The sequence below is a fragment of the Phyllobates terribilis genome, unplaced genomic scaffold, assembly GCF_046119375.1.
Source record: "Phyllobates terribilis strain yellow unplaced genomic scaffold, ASM4611937v1 Scaffold_4__5_contigs__length_816908805, whole genome shotgun sequence".
Taxonomy (NCBI): Eukaryota; Metazoa; Chordata; class Amphibia; order Anura; family Dendrobatidae; genus Phyllobates; species Phyllobates terribilis.
In genome coordinates, this window is record NW_027362764.1 from 561532412 (window position 1) to 561552937 (window position 20526).

A 20526-nucleotide genomic window follows, 5' to 3' on the forward strand; every position below is an offset into this window, starting at 1 on the left:
GCTTGTCTACCGCACCTGCGGGTTTTGCTCTGCTCTGCTTGTCTACCGCATTTGCGGGTTTTGCTCTGCTCTGCTTGTCTATCGCATCTGCAGGTTTTGCTCTGCTCTGCTTGCCTACCGCATCTGCGGGTTTTGCTCTGCTCTGCTTGTCTACCGCACCTGCGGCTCCGTTCCTGTGTCCCAGTCTGTACTGGTCCCTATCCTGCCTGTGTTCCTACCTGCCAGTACCCGCCTGTCTGCATGCCAGCCGTGCCTGCCAGTGTTCACCTGTCTGCATACCAGCTGTGCCTGCCAATTCCCACCTATCTGTATACCAGCCGTGCCTGCCAGTACCCACCTGTCTGTATTCCAGCCTAACCTGCCTGTTCCTGCATTTCCCGGTGTGGGTCAACAGCTGTGACCGGGGTCTGACCTGCAGTAGCACCTGGTCCCTCTGCTTGGTTCCTCCCTGGTTCACGGAGTCGACTGAGCCGCCGTGTGACCTTGGTCAGACTGAGTTGATACTTAGTTACGCCCCTCCAGGCACTCCTCGGTTCATGGTCCAGTGGGATCACTAATCATGCTCACGCCAGTCAGTCCGGGTGTGTGCGTAACAAGCAGGAAATAAGAAAAAAACACTCATTTATTTAATTTTAGATTAAAAATTAGAATTTACACACTGAATTGCATACCCTAAGTGTTTTTTTAAAGTGAATAACTAGAGGTATAGTTGTGCTCAAAAGTTTACATACCCCGGCGGAATGTTTGTTTTCTTGGCCTTGTTTCAGAAAATATGAATGATAACAAAAAAACTTTTTCTCCACTCATGGGTATTGGTTGGGTGAAGCCATTTATTGTCAAACTATAGTGTTTTCTCTTTTTAAATCTTAATGACAACCAAAAACATCCAAATGACCCTTAAAGGAAAGTTATTACAATTTTAAAGAAATCACATTTTCTATACACTAAGTCGCCTTTATATATTTACCAGCTTTCATTTTTTATTGTGAACCATAAAGGACAGAATTAAAAAATGTTACTGTAGTTGAGACAAATCATGTCATACCTTGACATTAGTAATACTGGCACATCATATAATAGTCTTTTACTAATTCATGATGTAAATAAGATACACCATCAGTGGTGTATCGCCAATAGCAGTTAGCCATGTGACTGCAATGGGGGGCCTGGTGCCAAACCTCCCAGTGTCTGCCTACTTCTTCCAACATCTGCCTTTTATGTATGGTATAAGTTGGGAGGATATCTATGGCATCCCGTGCCCTGCCCGGTAACTGCTGTGTTTGGAGCTAGCTCTGATAGCAACAGTTGAACACCTTTAGATGCAATGGTGAACTGTGACCAAAGCATCTAAGTAGTTAGAGATGAGAGACTCTGTCACTCCCATTGGGACCCTGCAATGTCATCACAGGAACCTGTTGGTTTCAAATTGGGGGTCTATGTATGCATTTATAGAAGCTCACGTCAAATTTAGTGCAAATTTGGCTGTGATCTGTTTGAGTATTCTTACTGCTTCAAAGTCAGTATGTAATACTTTACTTATGAGAGTCTGTGTAAATGTTATGGATATTAAAGCTACAGGTGCTGATTTATCAAGGTGTTTATTCCAGTTTTCTCATGTAAAATACTTTGAAAAGTTACAAATGTTTTTTTGTGCAGCATGGAGTAACTGTTGGTGTTTTTACACCAGATTCTGCCAGCTCTGCCAAAATAGACAGGGCTAAGGAGGAGCCAGAGCGGGGCGTGGCTACACCCGGCCATCAAATTCATTAAAACTGATGGCATTTCTTTGGCTGGACTGGAGTAGCATTTCTGTCAAGGCACATGCCACAGCATAGATGCGCCAAATTCATTAAGTGGCATGCGCCTCATTGTACTCCAGAAAACCCATCATTTCGACTGGCGTACATCCCGTCTTGATGAATTGATCAAACAGTGTACTGTATAGATAGAATTAACTATACCACTATTGTACTTGTCTTACTTATCTTTTAACATGTACAGTAAAAGTACTTGTTAATGGGTTTCAGGGGAATTGTAATAGAAAAAAAATGGCAAGCTGCAGAATGTATAGTAAGTTGATTACTTCCTCACCTACATACAGTATATGGATAGTATTGAGTGAATCCTGAGCGGCCAGTGCTTTTCTCTGCTGTGAAGAAGGTCTTTGTTGCACTTTGTCATTGGACTCGCCCATACTACTAATTCAGGACTCATTAAATTAATTAGAGCTTCACTATCCAGTAAAGTCTTCTTTTCTTACTGACATTTCAAGTAGCAAATGTGATATTGCCTCTGCAGGAGAAACATAAGTCCAAGAGGACATTAACTGTCTGTAATGTGGAGTAAACATTTATGCATGGTAATCTAATGGGAGTGATTTAAGGAATAAAAATGGATTATATTGCACTGATTAAATGTTCTAAAGAACACTTTGGGAGATTCACACTGCACAAGCAGTATGGCTAAGGATGTTAATGGATAAATAAATTTGTGCTGGATAGAGCGGATGGAAGAAGATCAGATAGGGAATGCAATCACTCCTTAAGAGAGCATAATAATGTGTGGAATGCACTCTACCCAATCATTACTGGAAATATGGTAAATTATTCTAAACCAGGTTCATGTTTCCTTTGGTAACAATTTTTTTTTAAATAAAAATAACGAAAGGCTCATGCAAAAAGCTGCATAGTATAGTACAGTATAAAAGATTCTGAAACAAATATATTATAGGAAAAAGATGCACAAAAATTTCAACACAACTAACATACGATTAAGCAAATTGCTATTAATTGATAATATATTGTATACTAAGTTTTATATTTGACTCCCATGTAAAGTTTTATTGTACAATTATCAGGATCTAGTAATGCAGTCACATACTTCTATTTTTGCTTTGTCTGACTAAAGTACATTGCGTTCGCCTATGTGTTCATGTTGTTCCTGGATAACAAAAATTCCTTCTGGTAAACGTCTCATGAAGATCTAATATTCTAGCCTCATTTTAACGCTATGCACTTTGATATCAATAGTGACAAGAGCCACTGAAAGGGAAATGTCAAAAAGCTATTTGCTGATTGTATAGAGCATTTGTCTGAAAGATGAGGCCCCTGATCCGGCACCAACACAGTAGTCAGCCATATTGAGGATTTGTTTTTGATTTATTTGCATATTTGGTACATTTAATTATAAATATATAATCCTGATATCTAGTGTTAGGGACCAGTGTTTCCACTTTTGAGGTAGACTTTCATCTACACCTGCTGTGTAAATAATCTTCTTGCCGGCCAACTGCACACATCCTCCTTGTGTCCTGTTTGAAAAGTTACATTGTTGGAACTAAATTTCTGTGATAACAGGACGTAATAAGGTCAGAGTTCTCACTATCTGCCTGTTATTTCTACGTGGCATGGAATTAACTGTGATGTTAAGGGAACATTCCAGTTACATGTTTGCATGTGTTGTACTACTCATTGTAAGGCAAAAATCTGTTGAAATGTGCAAAAATTTGTAATATACAGTATTTTATTTCTGCCCATGAGATACATTTGCAGGCCAAAGTAAATGTTATAGTCTGAGATATGGAAAATTATATTGTCCTTATTGTCAAAAATAAGAAAGCTATCACAATTGACACAAATCTGATTCTTGCTGAAAAAGTTGTATATGGGTTATTTATCATTAGTAAATGTTATAAACAAAAATGGCACAGATGGGTTTTTTCTGCACTGAATCCAAAAGTTGATATAAATTACGTTGTAGGACAAAATTTAAACTAAAAAAAAAATCTACAGCTTGTCTCGCAAAAAGAATCATAAGTCATATGGCTAAGTTCATGTGAAATAAAACTTACGTTTTTTGGTCTTATTTATGTCATTTTTACAACTAAAAAACATTCTTATTGTAAATATTACTTTTAGTCTCATGTATAAGTTAAAGGGATTCTCTCAGCAAATTTTTGCTATGTAATATAAATACGGCATAATGTAGTGGCTGAGAGCCTGATTCCAGCGATGTAGAATGCTGAACTCTGTATAACCCGCTCCCACCACTGATTGACAGCCTCCTGTGTACACTGTCAATTGTCAGCAAGCTGCCAATCTGTACTGGGGGCGGGGTTACACAGATTAGAAGGACTGGGTTGCACTTGAGACCTAGTCAGTCAGTAATAATCTCCTGCTGATGTAACACTGTATTGAACTGAAATTACAGCACACGGCCTAGTAAGTGACATATCACTGTAATCAGGCTATCTTGCTTAATATTATGCTGCTCTCAGATTAAACAGCAAAAACCTGCTAATAGATTCCCTTTAATGCTGAGCCTAGCAAACTTTGGTTGTGACCACATTCGACCAGGACAAGCAAGGTGCAAAATGTAGGAACTAGTTGAATTTCTTGTGTCTAGCGGTACTCTAGAATTTATATTCCAAACCCATTCACCTACATTACGCTGCAATATAGCAGCAGCACAGAGCAATTTTTGGTTGCTCCACCTGTGATACAGCCAAAGTCATCAACTGTCCATAGGTTGAAAGGTTAAAAATGTCCAGTTGCTCATAGTAACTAAAATTCATAGCTCATAGTAAAATAAAATTCAGAAAGTTACATAACTCCAAATGCAATAGAGTTTAGCCTCAAGTCTCACTTTTTGCCCTCTTCAATTTCATAGGTCCAAAAACTGCCATTATTAATAAATGTGAAATATCCTGTTCAAAGGACACACAAGCAATGTGAAACGTCTATGAAAATGTCTTCTCTATTTCTCAAAGAATTAGGTTGAAACTGAGATCTTTGCCTTCTGTTTTAAGTCTGCATAGCTTTTATTGTATTTGTTTACAAAATAGAGAGAAATTAATGTGATATTTTTGGATCTGCTTACAGGTACAACGTGGGAGAAAACACTTCGACAGATAGGTTTTGAAAGGTATGTAAAACTCATTTGTATGCTTTGTAAGCTGACTTCTAAGAGTATATTGAGTGTTGAATGATAAATGGCACACTATCCTGTACATTCTGTGCAGATCTTAGGCAAAATGTGCCTAGATTATTGTGAAAATTGCGTCACAATAGTGGTGCACATGGTATATGCCAAATTTATCATGTGTTAAAAAAGCGTCAAGTATATTAAAAGCTTTGTCAGCATTCTTATTAGGCGCTGCTGACACTTGTTTTCTATAGTTTTCAGTGATGAGACAAGGTGCAGGAAGAAAGTTGTAAAACCATTACTAACTCAATGTCACTTTAGATGTAGAAAAGAACACATGGCTGAAGTAAGCTTCTCATAAACTTCTGGTTGCTTTCTGATCTAATTTGGATATGACAGGGCTGTCATTACTGAGATTGACATTGGTTCTGAGAACCTGAGAAACTTTCTAGAGCAATCATATGTCTAATCAATGAATACATTTTTTTAAATGTCATTCTAACTGCTGATATGGTCAACTACATAAACTGTTTTTTTGTTTTTTTGGGGAGGAGAAGTAAATTGTATATGATTTAGTAATAATCACATCAAGCCTTTTGTGTTGCTTTTGGCGTCACCTAAAGTCCAGCCTTTATGATTTGAAGAATTATATATTTGAAGCTATGATATGATGTCAGAGAGGCAGCACTAGCAGTTATTGAAACATTGTGGTAAGCCTGAATAAATGTCATTTTACTGGTTAAAATGTATTATCTCCAATCAGTTTTACACGTAATGACTTGTCATCTATGATGTCAACACATTCTGAGGAACAGTCAGGATCTACTGCAGTCTTTTGCTATCCCTATTGATTTTTCAGAAGAACCACTACATGCATTAACTGTAAGGTCTTGCTAGGAAAGTAGAGTCTTTAGGACTACTATACTTTCTTATAGAGCAGGGTCTTGTTAACAACAGGGGTTCTTGAATAGAGGACCACTTTTTATGGACATCCATATAACTTCATTGGGCAAAATAGCTTAAAATCATCTTTGACAAAATCTCATTACTTCAATAGAAGAACGCTCCACCAAAACCTCTACACAAAGGCCCTTTTGCAAGTCTTGTTTTAGGTTCTCATTTGGTTCATCTTTCTTGAATGGAATCAGACTGGGATGCAATATTACCAACAACCTGTAGACAGGTGTAGCAACACTTCTGAAAGAACACACACGTTTTTGCAGCCCTGAACAAGTCGTTAACATAGTTTACAAGAATTGTCTGTAATCAAACAGAAAATATCATGTTTTCTGGACCAATATTTAATGACTGAATGCAGTCATTGAACTCCCATAAATGGAATGACCGATGTTAGCTATCTAAAATCTTGTGTTTGTGAATAATAATTTCTTTATTTTTGGTTTTATAAGCAGTTGGTTCCAAGTAATTGAGTCAGGTCCATTGCTCTAAAGCTAGGTCTACATGATGACTTATAGTCACATTATAAAATCACACTACTACATCACAACTACTGATAGTGAAGGTGGTGATGTGGAGACCTGCAGATTGCCACGACTGCAGCCTACAACAGTCAGCAATAATCCGACCACGCAGAATTTCTGTGTGACTGTATTGACAGTACTCTTGACTGAACAACAGCACATTTGTGATCACAATGTTGCAAAGCCACCAATGGCTGTGTATCTCTCTGTCTATGGGTATTTATATTGTTCTGTGCCATCGACTTATTAACCTTGCGATATATACAGTCTTACCGCAGTTATGTATTTCCAACCCTAACTGGTCTATTGAAATAGAACAAAATACAACACTGAATATTTACAAACAGCTTTACACTCAGAAAAAGCAGTATAGAAGTATGTTATTGCACTACCTCCTGTATTTCGCTTACCAGACTGTATGTTTTCCTCCTTTCATAAGTGCCAATATGTTTTCTGGTGAAGACAAGCTGATGAGTGTATCAGGGTCATTCTATCTGAACTTCCCCTGTGACTCCTTTTTGATCTACTTACTTGTCTTAATGATGACTGTTTTCATAGGATAATAGTTGTGATCTATGATGGCATTTAGCTTGGTAATGGCCATATTGATTTTGGGTGGACCATTATCTTGAGATGCAGTTGTTTAAAGACTATAAATATTGGGCCAGCTTTTTGATATTGAGTAGAATAACCCAGTATTTGTGGCTTGCTGAACTCAGATTAGGACTTGCTTCTTTTGTAGGGCATATGAAATGACTCTCACCACAGTTGATTTGTGAATGTATATTTCTTGTTAGTTGTCAGTTAAGAACCAGTGATCCATAAACATTCAAATTATTGTCCAGGGGACAGGAATGCATTGTTTTCATTACACAGTGGCCTACATTTTCAAGTAAGTTTTAGTAACATCTTATTCAGGCATGTTTTCGATCTGTGAGATGTCCTTGTTCTTGGACGACACACGGACAGCACATGAATCAATTGTGGTTAATGTGCTTATGGACATCAACGATTTTCCACATGAACCAATGGACCTCGTATAAAAAAAATCACAGCATGCATTGTTTGGGTGTGAATAGTGTAGGCAATAAAGGACAGTTCTTGCATAATAGTATATGATATACACCTGAAGAAGGTAGTTGGAGATATTTATGACAAATTTATTAAAAAGATGAATATCTCTCACTAAAGTTTGAGGCACAGATTTGTGTAATTTCCACCCGTTGTGATTAATAAATCTGACCTTAACCATGTCACCTTTGGAGATCAAACTCACTTTTCTCATAATTTTCCAAATTAAATAAGTAACAAGAAAAATAACATATTTTGCTACCAAAATGCTACACACGTCATCATTTGAAATTTTATGGGTCAATGGCAAAAATGTCACAGACAAAGAAGAGATCTATTGTAAAAATTAAAATTTTTATTTAGAAATCATTTAAAATATTGTAATCACGTGATAAAACAAGGATACCTCCAAAAAAGTACAGACTATTTGATTGTAATTTAATGTCATTTGTATAAAAATAGTATATAAAATGAAAAGAAATTATTTAACTTATAAAAGCTAGTGCAATCAATTATTCTTATATATCTCTCATTTAACCACAATTAACAAATCACTTCAAAGACAGCTTTGTTCAAGTAATCCACCTGTATTATCATAATCTTTTCTCCTCATGCGGTATTAGTTAAGTGATCCTATTTTTGCACCTCATATAGCACTGAAAAGATAAACCTATTTCTGTGAAATGAGTATAAAAAAATTGAAAAAACTATATGTTGGTTATTACCTGGGTGCATAGGAAACCGTTTTTAGTGTGGAGTTGATGTGGCGTGGTCTGGTCTGTCACTTCACTACCCCAACTCGCGTTTCACTGCTCTGGCTTCTTCCTGGGGAAGTCGTCATTTGCAACATATCAACTGTGACGTTTATTTTGAAAACTTATATGAACTTCTTAGCAAATGTAGACCAATGAGCACTGGCGAATATAGATCGAAAATGGCCTCTGTACCACAAAAGTATATGAGCTCTTTGCAGTCCAATACCTCATTATAATGCAAAATTCTACCTTCTTTGGAAGTGAAAATGGACCCCCTTTACCTTTGGGCCCCTGTGCGACTGCACAGGTTGCACCAATGGTATGTCTGCCCTTGCCAATCAGCCCCAATTATAAAGTCTATGGCAGAAAAGAAGCAGAAGGGTCGCCCCTAGCAAATAAACAGATGATCACTTTCTTTATCTAATGTATACTAGGAAATGACTGCTCGAATGTGATTGCAGTATGCTCGAAGAATACATAAAGAAAGCACCCTGAGCAACCAATCAGATTCAAGGTGTCATTTTTTTTTATCACATATTAAAAGATAAGAGCAGAGATCTGATTGGTAGTTATGTGAACATCAGGATTTTTATTTAGCACTTTCATAAATAAGACCCACTAATCTGTTGTAGACAATTATAAATTCTGGGGGAAGTGGCAACACAAGTAAATGCCTAAATAGTTACCTGACTCATTTCTTATATTTTAGTACTGCAAATATTTGAGGGATAAAGTCTGCAACAAAAACATTTGGTTGTCAAATAAGTTTGTAGGAGTAACAAAAAGCATTCATGTTTAGTCTGAGAGGTACACAGCGTTCTCATTACCTAACCAGGCTAAAAGAAAGCATCTATGTCTGGAAGGAGAACTCAAAGGAAGCTCTGATAGAAGCTCTGTTACAGCTCTAGACACAGTGTGTAGCCAGTAACTGCTAAGAAATTCTTCCTCTCTAGTCTGAAATGAAGGCTTGACTAACTTACAACTTGCCAAACTACTGCTTTTATTAACCCTTTCCCAACCAAGCGATTTTCAATCTTTGCTCTTTAGTTTTTTTTTACTTTTTCTTTGTTTTAATTCAGTTTGATATCTTCTAATTGCACTTTTTTTGCAGCATTTTAGCAACAAAATACCGCAATTCTGACGTTTCATTTTTTTTCATTACGTTTACCAATTGGCTTAATAATTTTATAATTTGGTACATCGGAATTTTACAGATGCAATGATATCACTTCATATATACAGTGGCAACCTGTGAAGCTCTAGTGAACTCCATGCCCAAGAGAGTTAAGGCGGTGCTTGAAAATAATGGTGGCCACGCAAAATATTGACACTTTGGGCTCAATTTGGCCATTTTCACTTAGGTGTTGTACTCACTTTTGTTGCCAGCGGTTCAGACATTAATGGCTTGAGTTATTTAGAGGGCACACCAAATTTACTCTGTTATACTAGCTGCACACTGACTACTTTACATTGTATCAATAGTCATATCTTCAGTGTTGTCCCATGAAAAGATACGACAAAATATTTACAAAAATGTGAGGGGTGTATTCACTTTTGTGAGATACTGTGTGTGTGTATGTGTATGTATATATATATGAACAGTTGTGCTCAAAAGTTTACATACCCCGGCAGAATTTTTCCTTTCCTGGCCTTGTTTCAGAGAATATGAATGATGACAAAAAACTTTTTCTCCACTCATGATTATTGGTTGCGTGAAGCCATTTATTGTCAAACTACTGTGTTTTCTCTTTTTAAATCTTAATGACAACCAAAAACATCCAAGTGACCCTGATCAAAAGTTCACATACCCTGGTGATTTTGGCCTAATAACATGCACAGTATTTGACACAAATGAGTTTGAATGGCTACTAAAGGTAACATCCTCACCTGTGACCTGTTTGCTTTTAATCAGTGTGTGTGCATAAAAGCTAAGTGAGTTTCTGGGATCCAGACAGAGTCTTGCATCTTTCATCCAGCCACGGACGTTTTTGGATTGTGAGTCATGGGGAAAGCAAAAGAATTGTCAATGAAACAACGGGAAAAGGTAGTTGAACTGTATAACACAGGAAAGGGATACAAAAAAATATCCAAGGAATTGATAATGCCAGTCAGCGTCGTTCAAACTGTGATTAACAAATGGAAAATCAGGGGCTCTGTAAAAACCAAACCACGGTCAGGTAGACCAACAAAAATTTTGGCCACTACTGCCAGGAAAATTGCTCAGGATGCAAAGAAAAACCCACAAATGACATCAGCTGAAATTCAGGACTCTCTGAAAACTAGTGGTGTGGATGTTTCAAGATGCACAATAAGGAGGCACTTGAAGAAAAATGGGCTGCATAGTCGAGTCTCCAGAAGAAAGCCATTACTGTGCAAATGCCACAAAGTATCTTGCCTACAATACGACAAACAGCACAGAGACATGCCTCAAAACTTCTGGAACAAGGTAATTTGGGGTGATGAGACCAAAATTGAACTTTTTGGCCACAACTATAAACGTTACATTTGGAGAGAGGTCAACAAGGCCTATGATGAAAGGAACACCATTCCTACAATAAAGCACCGAGGTGGATCGCTGATGTTTTGTGGATGTGTGAGCTACAAAGGCACAGGAAACTTGGTAAAAGTTGAAGGAAAGATGAATGCAGCATGTTATCAGCAAATACTGGAGGCAAATTTGCACTCATCAGCCCGGAAGCTGCGCATGGGACGTACTTGGATGTTCCAACATGACAACGATCCAAAACAAGGCCAAGTCGACCTGTCATTGGCTACAGCAGAACAAAGTGAAGGTTCTGGAGTGGCCATCTCAGTCTCCTGACCTCAATATCATTGAGCCACTCTGGGGAGATCTCAAGCGCACAGTTCATGCTAGACAGCCAGGAATTTACAGGAACTGGAGGCTGTTTGCAAAGACGAATGGGCAGCTTTACTATCTGAGAAAATAAAGAGCCTCATCCACAACTACCACAAAAGACTTCAAGCTGTCATTGATGTTAGAAGTGGCAATACATGGTATTAAGAACCGGGGTATGTGAACTTTGATCAGGGTCATTTGGATGTTTTTGGTTGTCATTAAGATTTAAAAAGAGAAAACACAGTAGTTTGACAATAAATGACTTCACCCAACCAATAACCATGAGTGGAGAAAAAGTTTTTTTGTTATCATTCATATTCTCTGAAACAAGGCCCAGAAAGGAAAAATCCTGCTGGGGTATGTAAACCTTTGAGCACAACCGTGTATATGTATATACACACGTGGTCAAAATTGTTGGTACCCCTCGTTTAATGAAAGAAAAATCCCACAATGGTCACAGAAATAACTTGAATCTGACAAAAGTAATAATAAATTAAAAATCTATGAAAATGAACAAATGAAAGTCAGACATTGCTTTTCAACCCTGCTTCCACAGAATTAAAAAAAAAATTAAACTCATGAAATAGGCCTGGACAGAAATGATGTGTACTCTTAACTTAATATTTTGTTGAACAACCTTTTGAAGCAATCACTGCAATCAAACGATTCCTGTAACTGTCAATGAGACTTCTGCACCTATCAACAGGTATTTTGGCCCACTCCTCATGAGCAAATTGCTCCAGTTGTCTCGTGTTTGAAGGTTGCCCTTTCCAGACAGCATGTTTCAGCTCTTTCCAAAGATGCTCAATTGGATTTAGGTCAGGGCTCATAGAAGGCCACTTCAGAATAGTCCAATGTTTTCCTCTTAGCCATTCTTGGTGGTACGCACACGCCCGGACAGACTGGCGTGAGCATGATTAGTGATTCCACTGGACCATGAACAGACGAGTGCCTGGAGGGGCGTAACTAAGTATCAACTCGGTCCGACCAAGGTCACACGGCGGCTCAGTCGACTCCGTGAACCAGGGAGGAACCGAGCAGAGGGACCAGGTGCTGCTCCAGGTCAGACCCCGGTCACAGCTGTTGTCCCACACCGGGGAATGCAGGAACAGGCAGGTTAGGCTGGCATAAAGACAGGTGGGTACTGGCAGACACGGCTGGTATGCAGACAGGTGGGTTTTGGCAGGCATGGCTGGCATGCAGACAGGTGGGCACTGGCAGGCACGGCTGGCATACAGACAGGCGGGTACTGGCAGGTAGGAACACAGGCAGGATAGGGGCCAGTACAGACTGGGACACAGGAACGGAGCCGCAGGTGCGGTAGAAAAGCAGAGCAGAGCAAAACCCGCAGATGTGGTAGACAAGCAGAGCAGAGCAAAACCCGCAGGTGCGGTAGACAAGCAGAGCAGAGCAAAACCCGCAGGTGCGGTAGACAAGCAGAGCAGAGCATAACCCGCAGGGGCGGTAGACAAGCAGAGCAGAGCAAAACCCGCAGGTGCGGTAGACAAGCAGAGCATAGCAAAACCCGCAGGTGCGGTAGACAAGCAGAGCAGAGCAAAACCCGCAGGTGCGGTAGACAAGCAAAGCTGAGCAAAACCCGCAGGTACGGTAAACAAGCAGAGCAGAGCAAAACCCCCAGATGCGGTAGACAAGCAGAGCAGAGCAAAACCCGCAGATGCGGTAGACAAGCAGAGCAAAACCTGCAGATGCGGTAGACAAGCAGAGCAGAGCAAAACCCGCAGATGCGGTAGACGAGCAGAGCAATGCCCGCAGGTGCGGTAGACAAGCAGAGCAGAGCAAAGCCCGCAGGTGCGGTAGACAAGGAGAGCAGAGCAAAACCCGAATGTGCGGTAGACAAGCAGAGCAGAGCAAAACCCGCGAGTGCGGTAAACAAGCAGAGCAGAGCAAAACCCGCAAGTGCGGTGAACAAGCTGAGCAGAGCGAAACCACAGGTGCGGTGAACAAGCTGAGCAGAGCAAAACCACAGGTGCGGTGAACAACCAGAGCAGAGCAAAACCGCGGGTGCGGTGAACAAGCAGGGCAGAGCAAAACCGCAGGTGCGGTGAACAATCAGAACCAGATACACACAAGGTACTTACAATGAAGTAGCGAGTGTACACAATACTCAGAAACAGAAGTACAGAGACAATGAGTTGGAGTTAGGTGCAGGTTCAGACACTGCAGGAAAAGGGAAAGTTCGGACATAGAGAGAAACAGGTAACGGGCTAGGACACAGTTCAGACAGGAACTGAACCAGGAATAAGATACAGGAACGAGCCTGGGAACTCAGCCCCCAGGGTGGCGGAGACAGACTAGAAGTCACAGATACTGGTAACAGGCCTGGGTATACAGCCCCCAGGGTGGCGGAAGCAGACAAGATACAGGACAGGACCTGGCAACTCAGTTGCACAGAACACACTGAATGAAAGTGTTGCTCAGGCACCCACTACTGGGTGGAGGGGGTTTAAGTATCCAGTGACTCACAGCAATAGGCTGGGGAGGCATTAGGAGTGCCACACAGTAACTATAAGAATCAGGCAGTAGCCGCGCCGCCGCCCTAAGCAATCAGACAAGAGACACAGCAGGTACTGGAGTAAAGTGTGCAGCCTGGATTGATAGGTAAGATGGCGGTCTTGCATGGTGGGAGGTGGTAAGCCATGCCAGCACGCCACCAGGGTTGTTACAGTACTCCCCCCCTTTACGCCCCCTCTTCTTCAAGACTGCAAGGATTTTCTGCAGAGAATTTGGAGGCCGATCCTACTCTTCAAGAAGATTACCTCTTCTGTCCACTAGAGGGAATGAAACTGGTCTCACAATCTTAATGACTAGGATGCTTCCTCCCATCGAGCCATCCTCAGCAACAGATGAAGTGAGTAAAGTACCAGGAACAAGACACAGGAAAGTCTCTCTCCATTTGTTAATATCTGATAGCACCCCAAAAGATTCACGGGACAACTGGAGATCCTCCACCGGGTTGGAGGGGTGCAGAGACCACCGCCTTGACGTACACTTAGCCAAGCATACTGGATGAAGTGGGCGAAGTACCAGGTACAGGGTGCAGAACAGTCTCTCTCCATTTGTTATCAGATAGCACCCCGGAGGATTCAGGAGGCAACTGGAGGTCCTCCGCCTGGTTGGAGGGTTGCAGAGACTTGGAGGTAGCCACTGCCTTGATGAACTTATTGCAAGGGCTTGCTTGAGTTCCTGGAAGGCTGTCTCACCTTCTGGAGACCACTTAGCCATATCCAATCTTGTCCCCTTAAGAAGGTCTGTCAAAGGGGTGGCTGTCATGGCGAAGTTAGGTATGAACCGGCGGTAGTAGCCCACGATGCCCAGGAACGCTCTGACCTGCTTTTTTGAGAGAGGTTGTGGCCACCCCCGGATCGCTTCGACTTTATTTATTTGGTGCTTTATTACGCCTCTGCCTACGACATAGCCCAAGTATTTGGCTTCCTCCATGCCCATGCCACATTTCTTCGGGTTTATGGAAAACCCCGCCTTCCATAGAGCATCTAGTATCGCCTGGACTTTGCTCAGATAGCTTCTGCAATCCTGACTGTAGATCATGATGTCATCCAGGTAGTCCACTGCGTAGTTCTGAGGAGCTAGGATCCGGTCCATGGCTCTCTGGAAGGTGGCTGGTGCTCCTTGTAACCCAAATGGCATACTTGTGTACTGGAAGCATTCGTCTGGCGTTTAGAAGGCATCTTCTCCTTGGCGTCTTGGGACATAGGAATTTGCCAATACCCTTTTGTGAGGTCAAGGGTGGTAATGTACCTGGCTAGTTCTAGCCTTTCAATCAGTTCGTCTACCCTGGGCATTGGGTAGGCGTCGAACTTTGAGACCTCGTTGAGTTTCCTATAGTCATTGCAAAACCGCCATTCTCCATCTGGTTTTTGCACCAAGACTATGGGACTGGACCAGCCACTCTTGGACTCCTCAATGACTCCCAGGCTCAGCATCTGCTTCACTTCCTTCGAGATCACCTCTCAGCGGGCTTCCGGAATACGATACGGCTTCAGGTTTACTCGGACATGAGGCTCCGTAAGAACCTCATGCTCTATGATTTGGGTACAACCTGGTAATTCAGAGAACAGATCTCTGTTCCGATGTAGCAACTCTCAGCACTGTTGCTTCTGGGCACGTGACAGTGACTCTGCCACCTTGACTTCCTTCACGTCGGCTTCAGTTTTCGCCACCAAACACAGAGCTTCCACAGGCTCCCTATCTCGCCAAGGCTTAATCAGGTTGACATGGTACACCTGGTAGGGCTTCCTTCTTCCTGGTTGGTGGACTCTATAGTTGATTTCGCCAACCTTTTCGACTACTTCATAGGGGCCCTGCCACTTGGCCAAGAATTTTCTGTCCACCGTAGGTACCAGTACCAGTACCTGATCCCAAGGGTTGAAGTGTCTCACCCTCGCCAATCTATTGTACACCCTCGACTGTTCCTCTTGTACTTTGAGGAGGTGTTCTTTCACAATGGGCATCACCTCTGCAATCCTCTTTTGCATCCGGGCCACGTGTTCGATTATATTCTTATAGGGTGTAGACTCAGCCTCCCTGGTCTCTTTTACTATGTTCAGGGGTCCGTGAGGGTGTCGGCCATATAACAGCTCAAACGGAGAGAATCCAGTAGAGGCCTGTGGGACTTTTCTAATGCAGAACCGAAGGTACGGCAGTAGACAGTCCCAGTACCGGCCGTCTTTCTCTACGATCTTTTTCAACATGGCCTTCAAGGTTTTATTAAAGCTCTCCACCAAGCTGTCTGTCTGTGGGTGGTAGACTGAGGTCCTGAGTTGTGTGATTTGCAGGGTTTTGCACAACTCCCTCATCACCCCTGACATAAATGGGGTCCCTGGGTCCGTTAGGATCTCCTTAGGCACCGCCGTTCTCGAAAAGATGTGGACCAGCTCCCGGGCTATGCACTTGGCAGAGGAGATTCGTAGTGGTACAGCCTCTGGGTACCAGGTAGCATAGTCCAGTACCACCAGGATATACTGATGTCCTCTGGCGGACTTGACCAGGGGTCCCACTAGATCCATGGCGATGCGATCGAATGGGACCTCAATGATGGGTAATGGAACTAAGGGCTACGGAAGTGAGCCACAGGCGAGATCAGCTGACTAGTGGGACAGAACCTACAATAGTTCATGATCCATCGGTGACAACCAGGCCAGTAGATCCTCTGGAGGATCCTTTCCTGGGTTTTTACTACCCCAGATGCCCACCTAAGACATGTGTATGGGCCATATTTAACACCCTGCGTCTGTATGGCCCTGGCACTAGTAACTGCTCCATTACCTCCCCTTTGAGCTTGGTGACCCGATATAGCAACTCCCCGTTGCAGCAAAGTACGGATATCGGGTGTCAGCCCCCGGCTCTTGATAAACACCATTCAGAACAGTGACATTATCAAGTGCCCTTTTTAGAGTTAAGTCCCTGAGTTGGGCGGTTCCAAAGTTTCCCCTGAACACCTCCAGCTCAGGGATATTGGACTCCGGGGATGCTGCCTCATCCTCATCCCCAACAAGCACACAAAAAAGAAACCCATCAGCGGTGGCATGCTATGAGGTTTCATCAGGAGCAACCTGGTTGTTGTCCGGACAACCCGGCTTCCTCCCTTTCTCCCACAAGTCCCAAAACAATGCAAAGTCCGGCCCTACAACAGGTCTTCGACTATGCCCCCTCATGGGACTCGGTGCCACATTTTGAGTCTATAACCACTCGGGCCACAGGGTAGTCCTTAGCATCCCCATGTTATGCACACGCCCGGACTGACTGGCGTGTGCGGGTGTTGTGGTTCCACTGGACCATGGACCGGAGAGTGCCTGGAGGGGCGTGACTAAGTATCTGGCCGATCCGACCAAGGTGGCACGACGGCATACGACGCCAGTGCACCAGGGAGAAACCGGGCAGAGGGACCAGGTGCTACTCCAGGTCAAACTCCGGACACGGGGGTTGACCCACACTGGGATTACTGGAACAGGCAGGTTAGGCTGGCACAGACTGGTGGATGTAAGCAAACACGGCAGGTATGCAGATGGGTGGATACAGGCGAGTATGCAGGCAGGGAGGTACTGGCCGAAAGGATGGGCTGGAGCACAGAAAGGTTAAGACCCAGCACAGACTGGGTCACAGAACCGCAGATGCGGTAGACAACCACAGCAGAGAGGGAACGCCCGAAGCGGTGGGCAAGAACAGAGCAGGACGGGGCTGCAGGAGCAGCGAGCACAAGCAGGGCAGGACAGGACTGCCGGAGCAGCGGGCAGAAGCAGGGCAGGACAGGACTGCCGGAGCAGCGGGCAGAAGCAGGGCAGGACAGGACTGCCGGAGCAGCGGGCAGAAGCAGGGCAGGACAGGACTGCCGGAGCAGCGGGCAGAAGCAGGGCAGGACAGGACTGCCGGAGCAGCGGGCAGAAGCAGGGCAGGACAGGACTGCCGGAGCAGCGGGCAGAAGCAGGGCAGGACAGGACTGCCGGAGCAGCGGGCAGAAGCAGGGCAGGACAGGACTGCCGGAGCAGCGAGCAGAAGCAGGGCAGGACAGGACTGCCGGAGCAGCGAGCAGAAGCAGGGCAGGACAGGACTGCCGGAGCAGAGAGCAAAAGGGTCAGAGCGGAGCAAGGCTGCCGGAGCAGTGAGCAAGGAGTCAGAGCAGGACGGACAGGGCTCTGTTCACACGGAACAGACAGGAAGGGAAAGGCAGAGCCAGATACCCACAGGGTACTTGCAGTGAAGTAGCACGTGGACCACAAACTCACAAACGGGAGTACAGAGACAACAAGCAGGAGTTAGGTACGAGTTCAGACTCTGCAGAAAAAGGAAAGGAACGGACATAGAGGCAAAACAGGTAAAGGATAGGAGAGAGTTCAGACTGGAACTGAGTGTACGGAAGAGACCGACACTGCAGCGGGATACAGGAGCGGGTCTGGGAATACGGCCCCCAGAGAGGCGAAACGAACAGGCAAGGAGCGTGTTCAGACAGGACAGACAAGATACAGGAACGGATCTAGGTAATCGGCCCCTAGAAGGCGGGAGGAACAGGCTAGGAGCGTGTTCAGACAGGCCTGGAAATACAGCCTCCAGGAAAGGCAGCAGGCAAGAGTACACAGACAGGACTCCGTTCAGACACGGGAACTGATACCGCAAGGCAGGAGACAGACAGGACTCAGTTCAGACAGGAACAGATACCGCAAGGCAGGGACACAAACAGGACTCTGTTCAGACGGGAACAGATACCGAAAGGCAGAGACACAAACAGGACTCTGTTCAGACGGGAACAGATACCAAAAGGCAGGGACACAAACAGGACTCTGTTCAGACAGGAACAGATACCGAAAGGCAGAGACACAAACAGGACTCTGTTCAGACGGGAACAGATACCGCAAGGCACAGACAGGCAGATCTAGGAATACAGCCCCTAGAAGGCGAAAGAACAGGCAAGAAGCGTGTTCACAAGAACAGACCACAGTTCAGACACAGAACTGGAAAACAGGCAGGAAAACAGGATAGGACCTGGCATGTCAGCGACAAAAAAAAGCCGACTGACAGGACACAATGCTCAGGCGCCATCTTGAGGAAGAAGGTGGTATAAATACCCAAAGATGGACAGCAATAGGCTGAAGGTGCAACAGGGGCGTGTCCGCAGCAGGTACAAGAAACAGGAAGTTCAGCGGGCGTCGCCCTATGCAGCCAAAACAGACAAACAGACAGCAAGGAGGGAAGCCAGAGAGACATTCTGGACTGGAGATCAAGTGCGCGCTCTTGCACAGTGGGAGATGGACCACCATGCAAGGACGCCGCCAGGTATGTTACAGTACCCCCCCCCTTACGCCCCCTCTTCTTCAGGCCTGCCAGAATCTTCCGCAGGGAATTCGAGGACCAGTCGTTCACTTCAAGGAGATCACTTCCACTGTCCACAGGAAAAATTGATCTCATCTGGTTAGCTAGGATGCTACCTCCTATCCAGCCATCCTTAGCAACAGACGAAACGGGTGGAGTACCAGGAACAGCACACAAGGAAGTCTCTCTCCACATATTTTCAGGTGGCACCCCAGAGGGTACAGGAGACAACTGGAAGTCCTTCACCGGGTTGGAGGGGGACAGAGACTTGGGGGTAATCTCTGCTTCGAGGTACATCTTGTCAAGCTCACAGGAAGAAATAGACGGGTTATCAGGTACATAATGAGGAAAAGTCACTGTCTCTTTGTTATCTGGTGGTACCCCGGAGAATTCAGGAAACAACTGGAGGTCCTCCGCCGGGTCAGAAGAGTGCAGAGGCTCAGAGAAAACATCTGCTTCAGAGTACACTAGGTCGGACTCACTGGAGGAAGCAGGCGAGGTATCGGGTACCGAGTATAGGAAAGTCTCTGTCCATTCACCACCAGGTGGCACCCCGAAGGGTTCTGGAGACAACTGGAGGTCCTCCGCCTGGTCAGAGGGGTGTAGAGACTCAAGGGTAACCTCTGCTTCAGAGTACACAAGGTCGGACTCACTGGACGAAGCAAGCGAGGTATCAGATCCAGGATATAGGAAAGTCTCTGTCCATTCACCACCAGGTGGCACCCCGAAGGGTTCTGGAGACAACTGGAGGTCCTCCGCCTGGTCGGAGGGGTGTAGAGACTCGGGAGTAACCTCTGCTTCGGAGTACACTAGGTTGGACTCACTGGACGAAGCGAGCGAGGTATCAGGTACAGAGTATAGGAGAGTCTCTGTCCTTTCGCTACCAGGTAGCACCCCGAAGGGTTCTGGAGACAACTGGAGGTCCTCCGCCTGGTCGGAGGGGTGTAGAGACTCGGGAGTAACCTCTGCTTCGGAGTACACTAGGTTGGACTCACTGGACGAAGCGAGCGAGGTATCAGGTACAGAGTATAGGAGAGTCTCTGTCCTTTCGCTACCAGGTAGCACCCCGAAGGGTTCTGGAGACAACTGGAGGTCCTCCGCCTGGTCGGAGGGGTGTAGAGACTCGGGGGTAACTACCACTTTGGGGTACCCATTGTCAGGCTCACAGGACGAAGCGGACAAAGTATCGAGTACCAAGTGTAGAGAAGTCTCTCTCCATTTGTCATCGAGTGGTATCCCGGAGGATTCAGGAGACAACAGGGGGTCCTCCGCCAGGTAGTAGAGGTGCACAGACTCAGAGGTAACCACAGCTTTGGAGCATCCTTGGACATGCACACCGGTTAAAGTGGGTGAAGCATCTGATGCCGGGTGCAGGAAGTTCTCCTGTGTGGAGTCTGGATGGGCAGAAGTCTCTCCGGGCAGGAGAACCGGAGCACTACCCACGCACATTACCCATTGGGGCTTCTCTGGGATACAGGGAGATGAAGCTTCAGTAGGGACTTCAAGGTTGGGGTCAGGAGGTCTCAGGGAGGACAGACCCTGGCGTGACGGCTTGCCTCTACGTCTAGCACGTCTGGACTGCCTCTTGAGGTTGGGA

At 44.6% G+C, this 20526-nt stretch overlaps 1 protein-coding gene across 7 annotated transcripts in view; it reads left to right on the plus strand.

Annotated features, from left to right (window-relative positions):
- The window catches only part of PIEZO2 (piezo type mechanosensitive ion channel component 2), a 501115-nt gene that overhangs the window by 239984 nt on the left and 240605 nt on the right, over nucleotides 1-20526 (plus strand). For all 7 annotated transcript variants that reach the window (XM_073679027.1, XM_073679025.1, XM_073679031.1 and 4 more), the window contains exon 4: nucleotides 4881-4923. In XM_073679027.1, coding sequence (XP_073535128.1) covers nucleotides 4881-4923 — 43 coding nt within the window. The remainder of the gene's footprint in view (nucleotides 1-4880; nucleotides 4924-20526) is intronic.